This window comes from Copadichromis virginalis, linkage group LG2 (assembly GCF_057382275.1).
Source record: "Copadichromis virginalis isolate Kocher_CV1m ecotype Utaka linkage group LG2, C_Virginalis_male_GT1.1, whole genome shotgun sequence".
Classification (NCBI taxonomy): Eukaryota; Metazoa; Chordata; class Actinopteri; order Cichliformes; family Cichlidae; genus Copadichromis; species Copadichromis virginalis.
Window position 1 is genome coordinate 29,193,795 of NC_140619.1, and position 19,386 is coordinate 29,213,180.

The 19,386-nt window shown below is 41.3% G+C and overlaps 1 protein-coding gene across 1 annotated transcript in view; it reads right to left on the reverse strand.

Moving 5' to 3' along the window:
• LOC146717551 (A disintegrin and metalloproteinase with thrombospondin motifs 2-like) overlaps positions 1–19,386 on the reverse strand; it is a 142,343-nt gene that overhangs the window by 17,703 nt on the left and 105,254 nt on the right. Inside the window, exons 4-8 of the mRNA XM_085477911.1 lie at positions 16,928–17,133; positions 3,708–3,791; positions 1,852–2,008; positions 905–1,010; positions 486–629 (exon numbers count right to left, since the gene is read on the reverse strand). Of these exons, the coding sequence (XP_085334037.1) occupies positions 486–629; positions 905–1,010; positions 1,852–2,008; positions 3,708–3,791; positions 16,928–17,133 (697 nt within the window). The remainder of the gene's footprint in view (positions 1–485; positions 630–904; positions 1,011–1,851; positions 2,009–3,707; positions 3,792–16,927; positions 17,134–19,386) is intronic.

Genomic DNA, 19,386 nt, shown 5'->3' on the forward strand with positions numbered 1-19,386 from the left:
ACTGGCCCTAGAGGCCTGGAGTTCCCCATCCTGACTTAAAGAAATGGAATTTTAAAACACATGAATGAATGCAAAGTTTTACATATAAAAAACTTACAATGTTTACAAGTGTTTAATATGCCCCCCTCCACACCCATAAGACAGTCAAACCTGTCCCATACATTTGTGAGCATGCAGCCGCTGATGTTGTTAGGCTACCTATCAGCAGGAAAGGAGGAAACTCACAAATCTGCTCTTTCTAGCAGTACATGTTTCCATTGTTAACACTGAATGTTTGCAGAGTTAGAGCGCTTTGAAATCGGCTGATTCGGTTTGATACGCCCTGTATATTTTTTATTCAAACCTAATCTTAAAGACAGCACAGACTGGCAATATCCATGCATCAGCTGGATCCAAATCATACCGATGCCAGCACTGACCTTTAAAAGCCCATAAATCAAATACTTCTGTACGTGGGGTTGCATGTGTATGTGTCTGTGTCTCACTGAAGGTATCGTCCCAGCTCCTGCATGCTACATTTGGACCACTGAAAGCGGTGGAAAGCAGCTTGCACCAGAGGAGCCATGATGCTGCCCAAGTGCACCTCGTCTCCGCAGCGGTTTCCCTGGCCATCATGCTCCATCCCCAGCCTACACAAGAGCGAGAGAAAGAAAAAAAATGAGACATCAAGAGAGAAGTAAAGGGAAAAAAGATGAACCAGTGGAGACAGATTGGGAACGTGTGGGAGTTAAAGAACATGAAACAAAGGCGGGAGGCAGTGTTAATTCACTCAACAGATATTTACTGAAGTGGACCAGCGATCTAAAGCTGTAATGCATCAATCCAGTTCTTCAAGTGACTGCTTTGTTTTCTTTTGTTGTGCCAAGTTAGCAGGCTCGAACCATCATCACGGCAACGCACTTACACATGTCCGGTCTCGTGTGCCACCACAAAGGCGGAGGAGAAACCGTCCTCGTGGTTCAGGGTGCAGCTCCTAACCGGGTGGCACATGCCTGTCACCGGAGCATAACCTTAGCGACAAGGAAGAGAGAGAAAAACTTGAAAGATTTATAGACACACTAAAAGATTTATAGACGCTCAAACAATGATAGAGACAAAGCGTTACAATTTTGGACAGTCAAAAGACAATCTGTGACACCGCTCAGTCAGTCAAAAGTAGTGTTTAACCTCACACTGATCTATTACATTACATGAATTTTCACAAGAATTTTACTTATCAAGCTCATAATCACACTGGAACATTTCTGGTCAGTCACCAAAGTCATACTGAAATACACTGATTGGTGAGATGAAACCAAAGACACACTTACCTCTCACCCCAATGTCTGACTGCTATATAAAGATATATATGATGCATGATCCACACACCCAGAAAGAAAACTGTGTCACCCACATAAGAACAAATGTGTTTGGATTTGTGTATCTGATCCTAACCCTAAACCGTCCCCTCCCACCTCTGCGTATGCTAATCTCTTGCTCCCTGTGAGCTTTTCTGTCCTGAAATGCCTTTAATTGTGACTCTGTGGCTGGCCCTTCTCTGTTTATTGATTTTCTGCTGCTTAAGGATGAGCCCAAGGGCAGCTGAAGGGCTTCTGGATAGCTAGGCCACTGCCTTTAGAGGCCTCTCCCCTGGGCCTGACTGTTAGCCTGTACTCTGCTGCACAGAAAAACCACCAACCACCAAAGCCACAGCAGCACTACGCAGCTATATGAGAGAAAGGCAGAAAGAGGAGAGATTTCTCTGAATGATGGATTTTATTTTGTCAGGGGAGCAAATGCATTTGATTTGGATACATGTACCATTATGCTAAACACATTATGAAAGCTGATTGTGTACATGTCTTTAAGTACCCTGCATTCCCGTGGGGCCAAATTCCTGCCGTGTGAGGAAGATGGCGTGGTCGTGATACTCGGCATCCCCTGTGTCTTGCTTCTGTTGCAGAAAGGCCCAGCGACACACGTTCTCCAGACTCTGGGATGGGTTTCCAAGTTCAATCAGGCTCATGGACTGGAAAGACATTCACACGCAAAGGTAAAATAAGAAGAGGGATCAAAAAAATCATACAAGAAACATCGTTTCTTGTTCTAGTTCTGAAACATTATCCTCCTCAGCCCTGTAGAGGGCAGTGTCACAATGTTATATATTGTCAGCATATCTTGTAAATTGCTGATGTGTACAACAAAAATACACACACACACACACACATACACTCAGGGGGAAGGACAGTACTTACAAAATAATAAATGAACTCTGAATTGATAATTTCAGTCATGAACATGAACTAGAACAAAAGCAGCCTGCTAACGAGCTATGCACTAGTAGTCAAAAACATGCCCAATTACAAAATATTTACTTACAGTTACTTGCATAATGCCAACACCCACACAAACATCCAGATGCTTGCAGTTGCTTCCACTCACCTTCACCTCACACGCTCTTTCTCATTAGGATCTCTGCTTATCTACACCCCGCCCCCTTCGAAGCTTTCCATGTCTGCCTTTGCCTCTTTTCTACATTCGCTCTCTGTTTTCACGCATGCACAATGCACAGCTGAGAGAGCGCGCGCGGTGTGAGTGAGTTGCACTGAAGACATATGGCCTGCCTCTGTACACATGATGAAGTGTGAAGCCTGCACGCTGCGTAAACGCCCCGTTAGACAACGCACGGTACACCTATGTGGTTCCTCATGTTCATCAGTTGCTCGTGAGTGTGTTTTGGGGGTATTTTTAATGATCTTTCAAAATGTGTTTGCAATGGTGTGTCGTGTGTAAATGTTGTGTTGGAGTGTGTGAAGTGTGGGAGTGTGAGTGCACCCGCATTCAGGGTCACACAGCCAATCTGCAGGCTGTCTGGGTGCAGCTCTGTTGCCACGGTAATTGGGAATGATGGACAGCCGGAGCTTTGGCTGAAGCTGCATAGGGGCTGGCCCAGAATGACCAATGTAGTGCGGTGTGTGTGTTTGCACGCGTGTGTGGCGCTCGTGCGTGTGCGAGTGTGTGTTTCCAGAGTTCTACTGGGACTGTGGACATGTAGAGAGAAGAGAGGAAGCGATAAGGCTACAGCAGCGTAAGTATATCACAGAGCACCTATCCAGCAATAAAATCACTTGTATCATCTGTTGTGGTAATCCCTGCCCTACTCCATTTCTGCCATGTCTTGCTTTATCGCTCTTTTTCCTCTCTTCCACTTTTCTCTCTTCCTCTTTTCAGCACAGATGTGCAGATAGTGTTACAGTCAAGAAGAAAAGGATGCCCCCACCCCACCCCGCCACCCATTGTCCAGTCTCTCTCTCTTTATGAATGAGGGAGGGCTATCATTGATTGTTTATCTTTGCCTGGACTTCCCATGATTCTGTGCTGCAACCCACTGGGAAGGAGGCTGATTGCATAACGGGAAGAGCTTCTGTATGTGCTTTGGTGCTGAACTGTGAAGGCGTGCAACTTGAAAACACTCCCTTGGGATGCTGAATGCTTTTAGTTCCTCTTTTGCTCAGTCCACTGGAATAACAGGCTCTGGGCATCAGCGTGTGCTGATGAGTATGTGGGTGTGTCTGTGTGTTTGTTTATGACACTGTATGTATGACTTTGCCATGCTTTCTATAGGTACTTAAAGCGACTGTAGCAAAATAGAGAGACGAGGCGTTCACTTTCCAGGAACTGCATCCCAGTTGGTATTTCAGCAGAACTCGTGTAGTTTCAGGTCTTACCTTGCCGTAGCCCAGCATGATAATCCGCACCAGAACCACATTGATTTTTGCTCCTAAAGAACTGTCATGGTAGATGTCATTCACCTGGAATCATACACCGAAACACAAGGGAAAAAACAGCGTCAGTAGAAGAAATCAACCCTTTATAGAACACTTTAATATAACCTAAACAAACTCTGAGGTGTAACAAAGAACTTGGTTGATTGTAAAATAATTTGTCTGCGGTTGAAAATTTTAACAATTTTTCAAAGTTTCAAACAAGTTAACATTTTCATCAAAATGCTTATTTGCTGTCTTGGTAAGAATTGTCAGGGTGTCACTGAACAGTCACAACAGTTTTAAAGGTGTTGATGCTTTGGGATACACTCACTCGGTTCAGTGAATGCATCCCTACGGCTGTGCTGGATTCCCAACTGTGAGCTTATATTTGTATGAGTTTGGTACTAACACAGAAGGTCAAGTGGGATGTCCACCAATTAGAAGGTCGGTAGTTCAATTCTTTAATGTGCATGTCGAGTTATCCTGGGGCAACAGTATCCAAAGTATCCTTGGACACAGTACCCCAAGTGTCCCCGAGGACATCCATCAGATTGTCACAATGTGAATGGGTGAATGAGGCTTGTAATAAGAAAAATGCTTCGAATTACTGCATTTGCAAAATATAAAACATCTTCATTCAGTGAGCGTCTCCTCACAGGTGATTCCCTTCTTTTCAAAACAGTAATGCATATTTATGTACACATGACCTGAAGCCCAATACTTGTCTTTATAAAACAAAGCTATATGTGAAAACACAAATCAGACATTAAACAGTGGATAACTTCCTAACTCCTTTGTGCAACATCCATACTGTATGTTGCACATCTGAGAATAGCACAGGTGGTGAAATAACAGCAAATGAGATGGCATCATGTGCCCTGCCTTGTGCTCGCTCTATACGGCTTCCTCTCCTGTCCCAGGGTATTTCCAGTAATGCGAATGTAGACTAAATGTGGACTGCGAGCTTCTACTGTGTGTTACATGTGAAAAAAAGAACAACTTCAGAGAATTTTCCAACCTGATTCTTCCACCGTTTTCTGGAGGCTGTGTGTAAAAACAGCTATGCATACCTGCAATCCACGATTGGTCCATTCAGAACATGCATGCTTTAATCGAGGATTGCACTAGTCTAACTAATAAAGGATGTAAGAGTGAGCAATAATCGTATTTCGGATAAAAATTATTTCCTGTTACACTTTCAATACACTTCAGGCTGCTTGCGAACGGCTAAGATGCGCAGCTGCACTGGCCACCTGGCTGTCGGTTGGCTCCCCAAAGGCAGAAAACTTTATTCTATAGCGACATCTCGAAATATGGCATCTTCACAGGAAGCGTCCCTCAAGGTGCTCTCTCCCAGCTACAGCCATGTTCACTGGAACTCATGTGAAGCTGTTTTGGATGCTATTATTAGTAATGATCTGTCCCACTGCTGCTTTTTTACCCTTCATCTGTAAAAGGCTGATGGGGTATTGTTGATACATTGCCGGGCAGACGGGCAGCACTTACACCTACGTTTGTGAACGTGATAACTCGAGAACGGGATGACGTAGGGAGCTTTATATCGATATTATAGATGCATCTACTAAAAATCTCGGACAAGTTCCAATCTCAGTGACCTTGACTTGAAGGTAAAGTTGTGCATGGGATAACTTGGGCACGTGGCAATGTAGGATTCTCAAATTAGTCTGTCTACCAGGAGGTAGGTAGCACTTTTTACACTGCAGTGTTTATGTCAAACCAAGAAACTGATAAAAGTTAAGTTTTCTTTTGGTCCATTTTACCATAAGGCAGACTGTTGTACTATTATGCTGCCTACAGATTGAGGTTTAGCACTATTTTGCTGAAATAAGCAAGATGCTGAAATCTACACTTTACACTCTACACTTTAATCACATCTTGACTGTTTTACTTTAAAGTCTGCTGTGGTGGTGTACAGAAGCAAAATTACATATAAATGCCATGTTTCACACAGCAGTGAAGCCCTTATCATCCTTAATTTGCAAGACTCTCCCTCTCTGGGATGGGAAGACTCTCTGCCTCTCTATCTCTCTTTTAACCCATCAAGTTGCTAAATAGTTGTGAGATGTTCCACCAGGTATTTTGCTGCCCATGCCCCAATTTTTCTAAACATGCTGCAGACATCAGTTCTGCGTTATTTACATTTTACTTACATTTGGAAAGTGGTTTGTGCCTCCAAAGAGCATATAGTGGCTTGCAAAAGTATTCGGCCCCCCTGAACTTTTCCACATTTTGTCACATTACAGCCACAAACATGAATCAATTTTATTGGAATTCCACGTGAAAGACCAACACAAAGTGGTGTACACGTGAGAAGTGGAACGAAAAACATCCATGATTCCAATTGCAGCAAAAGGTGGTTCTACAAAGTATTGACTCAGGGGGCTGAATAATTACGCACACCCCACTTTGCAGTTATTTATTTGTAAAAAATGTTTGAAATCATGTATGGTTTTTGTTCCGCTTCTCACGTGTACACCACTTTGTGTTGGTCTTTCACGTGGAATTCCAATAAAATGATTCATGTTTGTGGCTGTAATGTGACAAAATGTGGAAAAGTTCAAGGGGACCAAATACTTTTGCAAGCCACTGTATTTTTACCTTCTGCTTTATAACAGGGTTTTGATCTAGATGACCTGTAGATATTTTGGAAAAGTAGAAGTAAGTGAAAGAGAATTAACGCCTAAAATCTGTTGTTTTTAACCGCTACACATGCTTATGTTCTTATGCAGTCTTAATTAATTTATGAAGTCTCCTATGACCTACAAGTCATAAGCTACAAGTGACAATTATGTGACAGCACAGTGTTATAGTGGTCCTCAATGATGGCACACAACAAGAGGGGTTTTAGTTTAAACCTACTCTGGGGTTTGTACAGTCTCCCTCTTTCTCTGTGGTTTCTTTCCAGACTCTCCAGCTTTCACCCACAAAGACATGCATGTTAGGCTATGGTGTGAATGTGACCATGAATGGGTCTATGTCTTTTTATGTTGGGCCTACAATAGACCTACGACTCTGGGTGTATCCCGCCTCTTGCCCTGTGACAGATGGGATAGGCTCCAGCTCGCACTCGGATGGATGGGTAATTATAGATTACAAAGCTGATATAAAAAGTGCTTCATTAGAAAGTTGTAAAAAGGATATATTTATTAACTAAAGAGTGAAACAAACAAAATAAATAAATAACTAATAAAGATATGACTTTTTATAACAGGAGCTCAACAAAAAGATAGAGGAGAGTGAGTCGAAATTTAGAAGGGATGGGTAAAGCATGTAGAGGCTGGTTAGGGAACTCAGTATCCCATGACCATGGATGGACGACAGATGAGAAAGATGCAAAGGATGGGAAGAGCCATAATACAAGAAAACAAGGTAATCTGTGGCAAAGTAGATGCAGAAAGCTCTCTTCTGTCTCTCTCTCTCACACACACACATACACAAAGCCACCGAGAGAGAGGTAAATTGGCACTGGAGTTGAGACCTGCTGTCCTCAGTGGCTGTGCGTGGTGCCTAATGAGGCAAAGGGATGTAAAAACAGACAGCCATAATGAGATGGCTGATGGACATGCTGTGGAGAAGGAGAAACACACACAAATGCACGCACGCACGCACGCACGCACACACACACACACACACACACACGGAAAGAGAGAGAGACTAGGAACAAAACTGTAGACACATCCAGCGAGCGAAAGCTATGTGAAAGAGTTAAGGAATGCTATGAATAGAGACAGTGAGGCAGACGGAAAGAAGACCAGAAGCTGAGCGTAGAGGGGAGAAGCAGCAAAGGTTTAAGGGAAGAAAAGAGGAAAAGCTTGGAAAGCATTTTTACGTAGAGTTGTGTGAGAAGATTTTTTTATCTTTTTAAGGGAAAAAAAGAAGGAGAATCCATGAGTGAGCTAATGCTTTTCCTTTTTTTTTTTTTTTTTTTTTTTTACATATGGAGAGTAAAGTTGGAAATTCCAGCATCTTGTTCGGAAAAATCCAGCGGCCTCATTCTTGAAGTCTGACTAGCAACTTGTTATCCACAAACTGTCTGGAATTTATTTACTTCATCACGTCAAAGCACAAGCATGTCTGCTACCTAAAGCAGTAAGAGCTTTACAACATGTTCTGAAACCTCAAAATAAAGTCATGTTTGGCTTTCACTGTTGCATTTATGTCATCTGGGACATCTGTTAGCTGCCAGCAGTCTGAAGTAACTTTCTAATGGAGGGAAATGTTATTATGGTAACATCAACAGCTTTCAGTGCAAGAAGTATTTTGCATGAAGAAAATCACATGTTGAAAGCATCGGTGGTAAGTGAAAATAATGCAGGCTGTAATTAATCTGAGAAACTGACTGCAAATTTTTGTTTGACCTTTAAGTGGGAATGGAGACAGAGCATTGCTTATAGACAAGAAGGTAATACTTGGTGATTTGATCATAGGGAACTGAGCACTACTAAAAGTGCTGGATGTGTATTTTGTGAATTCACCTACCAGCAAAAATTGGCTTTCACTAGTAAAGTAGCAAGACCACCAACAGAGTGTAGCCCAGCTAGAAAAATAGTAAAAACTAATGTTTGATGTTCTAATAATTCAAATAAACATTTTTGGTTAACTGAGAGATACATGAATTAGATGACCTGTGTTGTTTTTCTATGAGTCCCTACTGCTGCCCCACTGCAGTCACCACTGTGTTCATGTTACAGCATCAAAAATACATAAGTAACTAAGGTTTATATAGAGAGAGAGCTTTTCAAGAACAAAAGTCACAAATTGCTTTTCAATACTGAACAAGATACAACAATTAAAAGGGTATAAAATGATAGAACTAAATAAAGGCTAGTCTGCACAAGTGGATCTTAAGTTTCTTTTTAAAGATATCAAAAGTGTCCACAGATCTTAGGTCAGCTTGATGGCCGGAATCTTACAGTCGCCTTTTGTTTTAAACCTAGATCTAGGTACAGCCAACAAGGACTGATCAGAAAACCTCAGAGATCTAGACGTTACGTATTGATGTATTACCTTATCTATATATCGAAGCACCTGACTGTGGAAGGATGTGAAATTGATCACCAAAAGTTTAAATTGAACCCTAAACTTTATGGCAGTAAGGAATACAGAATGAGTATTATATGGAACTTTTAGGGGACCTGGTGATAAGCCTCATAGCAGCATTAGGGTTCAGTTGTAAGCAATCCAGGGATGATTTGCTCAAGAAAAGATACAATGAATAATAATAATAAAGTCTTGACGAAATAAATGCATGTATAACTATCTATCTCTATTTCACATTAAATTACAATATATTTAAAATGGGCATTGCTCTGCAGATCATTGAAAACAAGCAAGCATAGGTGAGCCAACATGCTTTTCAAAGCTGAACATCATTCTTAGATATCTGCGCCATTTGTGTGAGTCGAGCACATGTGTTGAGGCTAAAAGTGATTGTGCTGTAGGGATGGGTATCGAAATCCGGTTCTTTTTTCCCACTGTTTCAATTCCTTAGAATTGTTTGGCATTTTTGATTCCCTGGCTGGCTCAGATGATGGCAGTTCTCGCTGCAGTCTACCGGTAGCGTCTCCTTTCAGGCCAAGTTTGTGGTAAAAGGCTTGCACCCATTTGCCACAGTAGATGCCCCCAATTTTCAGTAAGTGAATGTGTTTAATTGTAGGCAGGGACATTACTGGATATTCTTGTGTAATTGCTACAGAATAATTTATGTTATACTTTGTTATTGCTACAGAAGAATATTTATTTTATTATTTTACATTTACAATTTTTTTTCTTGTTCAAAGAGAAGATATAAAACAAAGTTCTAAGCTAATTAGTGTTCTCCTTTTTTAAAAATAAGAATCGATAAGAGAATCGATAAAGAATCGAATCGTTAAACAGAATCAAAAATGGAATCGGAATCGTGAGAATCTTATCAATACCCATCCCTATTGTTCTGTATTGTTTGTTGTCCAGAACGTGCTCAGTGGTGAGTGAGACAGTATATTTTTAGGAGTTGTGTAACAGAAAAATCAGCTAGCCATTAAGCTAACAGCCACAATATAAAATGCCATAGACTTATGCTAGCATCACTAGCATGTCGTGTGTGTGGGAAACATGGCTAGCAAGCAGCAGTTCTTGTACTTTGAAACTATGTGAGTCAATTCTGTTACTGTTAAAAGTTACTTTGGTTATGTAAGATTATCTTGATGCATTTCCAAGCATTTCCATATGCATTTCCAGAATTATTCCCTTCAGTTTCCGGCTTTAAAATAAAGTGATACATCTCAGGATGTTTATCGTGATATAATTACATTTATCCTTCAGCTAAACCAGTCGCCATGATTTACTCTGTGTTAGACTTAGTACCCAGCCAAGGAAATAGTGGAACCAGAGTGACAATATGGGAAAATACTGAATTACGACTAAAGGTAAGTAACAGAAGGAACAGAACATGCTTCAATATGAAAAACAGCACAGCAACTTGAGCTAAATCTCTCACCATTATAAGGTGATGCGTTGTTTAATTCAAAACAAGGCATCGTATGCTGTAAATGTGTTCTACCAGACAAATGTAATGATGGTATAAGGTCTAATTTAAGTACAAAATAGCATCCGATTTCAATAATACTAACGCGTAAGTAAATTCTCTCTCTATTTATTGCTGGATTCTGAATAGATGGAAAGAATGCAATGTGGGACACAGTGGGAAGACGAGGAAAAGTTCTCTTCGGGCGACCTTGAGTACGGTTACACTACACAGGTTTGTTGTTGTCTCTGCTTAACCCAGTCTCAGATGGTGTGTGAGTGTGTGTGTGTGTTTGTGTGAGAGAGAGGGTGACACAGAGAGACTAAATGTGTGCCACTGCAGTTTTCATCTTTCCTCCTTTCTGTTTTCCTGTGTGTGTTTACTTACTGGTAATTCTGCTCATTTGAGAATATATGTGTCAGTCCCTTGTTATCTTTGCAGGTTGAAGCATATGCCTGGGGGTGACATATGTACTCTGCAGGTTGTGCGCTGTGTTTGTTTAAGATGGACATAAACACTTTGGTCACTTTTCCCTGGGCCTGATCTCCAGCCTGTTTCCTTGACAACTGTTATGCCAATTAGGGGAAGTTGACTTCCAGGCGACCCTGATGCTCTAATGAGACATGCATGCACACATGCACAGGGGCAGTGTAGTGTCCTTTCGGTGCCAACTTTGGCTTTATGTGTCTTCTTACACACTTATCTCACAGATGGTAAAGGCTGGAGGACAGATATGGCACAGCAGACCGTAATCCAAAACACTCCCACATATTTGCCGAGATACGCTTATCCACTCACACGCACGGTCCCTGTGCCGCTCGCTGTCTTCTGACATTCTGAAAGGGCCACACTAGGTGTCATTCCTTATAACCAAGCCTATACATGCAAATCCAAGACAGCTTGTGTATTAACTACTACAGGCTCAGAGGTCAACAATGCACAAAGTCATCACTATCACATATTTACTGCAGCGAGAGATGACACTAAAATGAAAGGAGCACAAGAATAAGTGTGAAGGCATGACCAAACTTAATCATCAAAAATTACAGCAGTACATATTTCAAATTCAAATTAATTGTGTTGATTTGTTTGTTTGTGCTCATCATAATTGGGAATATAGGCCAGTTTTATTTATGTGTACAAACAACTCATGTAAAACAAAACCAAAACTTAACCCTAACCCTAACTTGCATGTTTGTTCAACTGCTGTCACCTCATTCACAGGTTCACACCTGCATTTAGTGTTACAATGACAGACTACGAATGCCTTCATAAGGACTTTAATACATTTAAGCCAGTATTTTTGCAGTGCTTCGTACTCAAATTTCATGTGTTTAAAGAAGCTCATCTTGGAAAATGGATTTCATTTATTAGGCGGTACGATTTTACAGAGATACATTTTGGAAATATGCCTTAAAAACATTCTCAGCTGCTGATGAGACAGAACTGAGTCATCAAATAAAATTTGGCTGAAGTGCTACATAAATTAGATAAGGCTTTAGACAGCTTCGCTACATCTTTTTTCATCGACACACATGGGAATATTTAAAAACTGAAACCCAGGATTTGAGTTCTCAGTCTCACAATGCTCCTTACACATTTGTGACACTTCTCGCTAACAAGGTGTCTATTATTACCTGGACTACATCTCCTTTCCCAGCTCTTCCTGCCACCTATTAATATGAGTTTTCACTGCCTCTAGGAGCTTTGGTAAAGACAAAAGTGAAAGATCTGCACCACTTTCCAGACAGCTCTTATAGACAGGATCTTTATCATAGTGGAGGCATAAAACTGTAGACGAAACGCGCATCAGCATCAGCGTGCCTCATCAAAATTATATATGCACATGCATGTTTGCACACACACACATACGCACCTCCATTAGCAGACTATTTTGGAGAGTGTAATTAAGACTTTGTAGCACCTCTGCAAAGGTCTCCCTTAATGGGTGAGAGGAAAAGGCATATAGACAAATCACCGTTGGCAACAAAGTGTATCACCACTGCCGCAAGAAGATTACCGTACCAGTGCCACAGCACAACACATTCATTGTGATATTAAGTAATTGCTTAATATTGCAATAAGCTCATTGATTCACCGCTCTGACTGTCATTATTTATGATTAGCGGATGTACTACCTTGAAGACTTGAAGTGCTGCATGGTTGATGATATGCACTGTCGAACAAAGCACTGGAGTGAAAGCTACACCACAGTCTGTGCTAGAGAAGCTAGCCATGTGTACTCTAAGGAGCTTGGAAAGAAAAGCGTCTGGACTTCTTTCCAAGCTCCTTAGACTACGATGACCTGGATGACTGAGAACCTTCACAGACATGTGTACCCTCATACTGTAGTTCTGCAGTCAGTATTGGGAATGTTTAACGTCCAATGCCCTATTTAAGTCTTGTCTGTGCATCGTCCTCACTGTTACAATTGTTACCCTCAGTGTCCTTATCTGAGCCCTCTACCCCATCTGCCTACTTTTACACTCACTTGTTCCCTGGACCTATTCTGGAACTGAATATTCCTCACTACACTACTTTGTTTGTCCCACAAAAAGCAATGTATGGGTGGGTTGATACAAAAAATGGTCCTCAGCTATAGTTTTGATACAAATACAAACAAATAACAGACTCTTGATACTTTTACTAAATAACAAAGGCAAAGCAGTTCCCAGCTTTCAACATTTGGCCATAACCCATCCATTCAACTATTTATTCATCCATTCTCGTAATTTTTTTAATGTATAGAGGATGAAAAGGGTGCAAGACTATCACAGCTAACACAGAGAGACTAGACTCCACATGTAAGACCAATTTAGAATTACCAGTTAACCCTCAGGCATGTCTGTGGACACCTAGAACCTTCCTTGTGTTAACCCTCTCAAGGCAGGCGTTGCAGATTTGCAACAGTTAAAAGCTAACAACCTGATTACCCCACATACATATTTTATGCAGTATAGTCTAATGTCCATCATACATGTATTCATTCACGCATACATGCATGCAAAAGTCTATATGAACGTTTGAAGGCTTTAATGAGCATATCGCTTCAGAATCTCATATTTTTATACCATCCAAAATGAACAAAAAAAGTCAGTATCAGCCGTACTGGCAACAAATGTGAAGCATTATATTGCATTCGAGCATCTAGCAGGTTTTAGATATCTGCAAGTGATTGATACAGTAATAAGAAGAAATCATTTCCAAAGTGTAAGCCAGCAGCTGCAAGTTCTTACAGAGTTGTATTGCATCTGTAAAACCATCCAAATGTCCTGGTAAAACATATACTTGTGTTACACTTTTAAAAGTAATGTGTGTGTTTTTCTAGGCGGCAATGATTGGGTGAATTTCATAGATGTTTCAAAATTTTAGTTGCTTAACCTTTACCTAACTGAGGAATGTGTAAGATTTAGGAGGATCTCTCAGTAGAAATTGATATTGCAGTATAGTAGTCTATACATAATTTTGTTTTAATTAGTGTCCTGTATAACCACTATAAGTTAATGTTTATTCTTTTAGCTTTAAATGATACATTTAAACAGACAAACCAAGCACTGGGTCAAAGAAGATCTCAGAAAGGTTTGGGGGAGTAAGGGGTATTTGCTAAGTTGCTGCCAGATGCCACAGAATCCCACAAATTGGTCTTTGAGATCATGCTCACACTAGGCGTGGTTGCCTTCCACTGTGCTTGTGTGTGACTGTCCTCTTGCTGACCAGCACTCAAATTAGTGTTCTAGGCTTGATGTGCTTGAGTTTTTCAGTTTTGATCGGTTTTAACCAGTACTCTTGTGAAAGGAGCAACTCAACTGCTCTCCCCCTCTTGCTCACAAAACTGGATATCTGCGTTGAGGTTTCTCATGTGATGAGGGTAAAACATGTATTCCCTGACTGGTTGACAGTGGTTTTTGGACATTGTTGGCTGTGGTTGATTGAAACTGGTTGCAAAGAACGTGCTGCTCCTATTGACTGCTTTGGTTGCTAACAGACTGCTGCAGTTCCCTGTAGGTCTTTCTGTTTGTCTGCAAATACTTGCTAGCCCACAAATATAACTACTAGCCATTGGTTGCAAATGAAAATGGAGAAGGTTTGCCTGACATATAGCCAAAATCCCAACTTTTATTTTGAAGGCAAGCCTTCCATTTCTGGTTTGCGTTGCACTTTTCAGGGTTTCTTTATAAGTCAGAGAGCAGCTGCACCAATGTTTGTCCACCACTTCCATTTAAACTGCAAATGCAGCAATATACTAGCAACTAGTTGGGGAATACCACCTGGTAACAGGTCGTTCCCACTGGATCACTAACTGGTCTGTAGGCCTGCGTGACTGGGACTTTACCAAGCATTTTGCCAGTGACCATCAACCTCCAGCAATCACAACCGGTCATAGAATACTCATTTTTCTCTCTCAACTGGTGGTTTTCAGATGGTTGCAGACCAATCTCTAGGCCTATGTGACTGAGGCTTTAGCCACATGACCCTACACTGTTGCCATCGCCATCAAACCTTCAAAATGGCAGACAAGTTAACAGCACATGGTTAGGTCACATGTTTGCAAAACCTCAACTGAAGAAAAGCACTCTTGCATAGCATTCTCGATTATTTAATACCGAGATGTCGAGAAAGCACTCAGGTTTCATGCTTGGGCACAGTGTTGCCAGCATTTTAGATTGTGCATCTGTAAGAATGAGAGGGTCTGCTTGACTCGAATTGACGACCGTTTTGTTGTTAAGACACCTGTTCTTATGACCAGGGCATTGTCTCCTGAAACGTGCAGTGTATCTTCACACTAAAAACTAACAATTCAGATTTTATGAACTTGAAGTCCATCGCCTAAAATTTAAATGAGTTCCTACGAAAAAAGAAAGAAAAAATTAAGAGAAAATAAAGAAAGAAAACGCTGTTATTTTAAACAATAGCCTCTTGCACTAAAACACAAGCGAGCTGCTTATCGTTTAAAGGTGGCTGTACAACAGATGTTGTGAATAAATGTCTTTTGTTGGGTGAACTGAATGTTTTAAAGAGAACACGTGTTTAAGGAAAGTAGAGGTTTGCATAGTTTCAAAGCAGCTCTTAGTTTCAGCCTCTGTTTTAGCTCGAATATAAAGACAATATGGAGCTAATATTAATTTATGAAAACTATCATCAAGTTGTTTTTACTAACTGCTCAGTATTAAGCACTACACTAATGCAATAACTCCCAATCCTACTTATAATTACCATTAGTTAGCATTTCTGGCAAGAAGTATCCTCTACATATCTCTGCTTATCATAAATTTACCTCCAGTATGTCTTCCAATAAACCCGTGCTTTCACTCCTATCATACTGAGATTTTTTTCCCCCACACCATTGAGGATTTTTTGCCATAAACTACCCAAGTCAGGGAGGAGTAAACCAAGGAGCAACACTGCTGGGAACCTGGGAGAGTGCGAGGAAGGAAAAATAGAGAAAGCAAGAAAGAGAGAGGGAGAATCAGACAGAGCACACCCATCCTGAAGTGAGCAAAGCAAACTTTCAAGAAGAAAGTCGCCCAGATGCCACGCGTGGGAGGCAAAACCTTATTTATTTATTTCTGTTTATCTGGCTGTCAGTAATTTATTCTGAATGCGCTGTTTAAAATACTCCTTCTCCCTCTGTTTCGCTCTCTCTATCCCACAGATGAGAGGGGGGCTGTGACAGGGCTGCGCATTCCCTTCTCCTATATTGTCTAACAAATATCTAAAAGGGGAGGCAGAGAGCACAGCGGCACTTGTTCTTTCTCAAGCGCTGAACTTAGACAAAGAGGTGTGGAAGGATTTGTTGCACCTGCATAACAGTCGGAGATTGGTTCCTTGCGCGGTGGGTCGCGGTAAAACAAAAAGCAAACAGGAGCGCACACAGAAAACAGATGCGCACGCACGCACATCTACGAATGCATGCAAACGGCACGCTCAACGCAGGTTTCATTTGCAAAGATTAAAGTCTGCAGTGTGTTCAGTGTCGGACCAACACACAAAAACATGTGCACACAAACACACACACACACACGTAACAACACCTGGGTGTGTAAATGCTAAGTGTTGTTGTGGCCTGAAGCATGCTACCTGCTGTTTTTGCATCTCTCTTTCTCCTTTTCTCTCTCTCTCTATTTCTTTTTCTCTCTTATGCACACACACACTCACAATGAGTGATGACATGACACAAAGCCTGATGAAACGATATGTAGGAGCTCCTTCAGCAGAGAGGGCTCACCTTACACACACACACTCATGCACAAATGAAATCTCATCATATTCAGATAGAGAAGACAGGATTACCCGCGGCTGATTGCTGGATGAGAACATGTAGGAAGGGAATTGAATCCCATTCAGTCGGTGGGTGTGTGCTACCCGTTTTCTTTGACCTCTGTGTGACTTACTTTCTATTCAGCTCAAATGAAACAATTTCCCCATTTGATGATTTCATTTTGGGGCATCTGGAAATCTCTGTATGACCTGTGTACATTAATGTGACGCTTGAAATATGTCCGATTTCAGTCCTTTAATTAACCCCAGATGATGTTCGTTTATGTGGGAAATGCCTAATTCAATCATGCATCATTTTACCTGACATATATTCATTCACTCCTCTGTCTGTCTGCTTTTGTTAGTGTGCTTACCCCTTTGTTAGCTATCGACTTACAATGTTCATAAGTGTGAGAAGGTACTTTTGAACATGCTCCTTCCCGTGAAACTGGACCACTGAGTCGTCTACGCCCAGCAGCACCTCGATGTTGTAGGCTCTGTCAGAGGTCTGTCTGCGCATTCGCCCAGCTCGCGTGTGGTTGATGCTCTGCTCCACACCACGGTACAGAGACTCCAGATCCATCAGGCCACCAAGATCTGCGCCTAGAAACAGAAGGCACATCAATACGGTGTTGTGAAAAACTAACATACATCATGGTTTGCTTTTTGGCTGATTTTGCTTACAGCCTTTTAAAGAAGCCTCTACTCCAGTCCTACAATAGCACTTTCAGTGTTTCAACATAAACAGCAATATTAGAGTTTGTACAATTCTAGTGAGCTTGAAAGTCAGTATTTGCAAAGACCACTTTATTCTTCAACATAGTCCGAACTCGCTTAGAAACGCTGTCTTGAAGATTTTTAAGTAGTATTAAAGTCTTCAACCTTCAGGCTCTGTGGAGGCCAATACATGACTGATAGTGGTCCATTGTGTGCTTTTCTATCCAGCTATGCTTTTACTGTGTTGGCAGTGTATTTGGGATTATTGTCATGCTGAAAAATGATGCAGTTGCCAATCACATCCTTTTTTGTATTTTATAATTCCATCAATTTTGAAAAGATGTTCCCTTCCCAAGACTGTGAACATTTCTGATGAGTCTTCAGTGAACAGCAGCTGGATAAGGTGAAGAGCCAGATGGATCTCTCAGGTCTTGTGCAATGTCTTTGCTAAAAAATTTTTAGACACTTTTCATCTGCTGTAGATAGATTTTTATGCCTGCCACCTCTTCTTCACTTCGCCCAGTTTCCTTAAAATTTTGAATGGCACACTGCACACCATCCTGAGTTGAGTCAGGTTAACTTGTTTGCTTTTTTTTGCTCCAAAAATCCAATTTTATGCCCGTTAAACTGTCATGTCCAGCATTTTTTTAGGTTAAACTAAGAAACTGAATTAAATTCTTTTGCAGCAGGCTGCTTGTCACAAAGGGTCCAAAAATACAATTTAAAACAGGTTCTTGGCTAAGATGTCAGTTATGTGTAGACACTGATTCATCCCTTGAGTTAGTTGCGTTTTTTGTGCTATGTGTTATGCGACTAGAAAACAAACAAAGAAAAAAAAATCCCCTGAAAACGTCTTGATTCACGCTCAATCATCCAGATAAGGACATCCCATGAAGTCGATTCTGTTTATCTGGATGTCACATTTTCAGCGGGAGAAACGTTTCATGACTCATCCAAGTGACTTCTTCAGTCTTAGCTGACTGCAGGTTTCCCCAACATAAAAATGGTCAAGTACAAGGACTGGACTGAAAATGAGTGAAAAAGCAGCATTTGTCCTTCTTAAAGCCTGGAGAATTATTGGTCAAGACCACTTTTAAAAAATACAAGAAAGTCTGGCTCCTTGGAAGCAAAATATAAAGAAATGAGGGGGTGGTTCAAGACTTTTGCACAGTACTGTATGTACACTCCTTAAAATCTGCTCAGCTCAGCTGGTGTGTGCCTGCTTCTGCCTGCTACACTTTTGTAAACACAATATGCTTACTGTCTGTGTGCTGTTCGTGTTCACATCCATATGCACATGTACTTATCTGTGCACTCGCATGTTGATGTCTGTATGTCTGTCTCTCATTTCCTTTCCAAGACACCAGTTGATAGACTCGAGCATGTGCGTCCCTTGTAGCTGGTGGTAACGGTGCAGCTATCCTTCACAGATCCTTTCCTAATCAACCAAATATTTCTACTCCCATCTGAATAAAAGGAACAGATGGTGCTTGCTAAACACATGGATTAAGACAGCTCCCTTACACAAGGGGTTGCCCACCCTGCACTCTTCTTGGCTTGCTATATGCTCGAAAAAAATGCAAATCGCACCAGAAACTGAATTTAAGGTTATGCTGTCAAAGAAGATGCAACATAAAGCAGCCCTGATTTGTTCAGATCGCTAATTACATCCAGGTATGTCGGGCTAAGCGCTGTGTTTTGAGTCTTTTTGGATAAACTCCAATCCTGCCTCAAAAAAAAAAGAAGAAGAAGAAGAAGAAGAAAGCTTTTATTAAGTTTGAAATGTCAGATCTGATCATCTTTCTTCCTCCATTTTAAGTGAGGCAGACTCAGTGAGGCTACAGAAGATAAACTGTCCTGTCTCCAGAGCCAAGGCCATCCTTCCCTAACGCGCTGTCCTTCTTCACACAACCCAACCCCGGTCTCCTTTTCTCTTTCATCCTCCTCGTATATGCGAGCATCGCGCAGCCTTGCTCGTAAGGAAGCCATGGAAGGCCAAGCCATGCAGTCTGGAACATGTGGTCTCAGTGGATTCAACAAAGCGCTATTCTCACTGACTCCAGCCAAGGCCTCCCACAGCCAAGGACGACACATAGCACAACTCAAAGAGTGGCGTGTGTGTGTAAGAGAGAGTGTTTA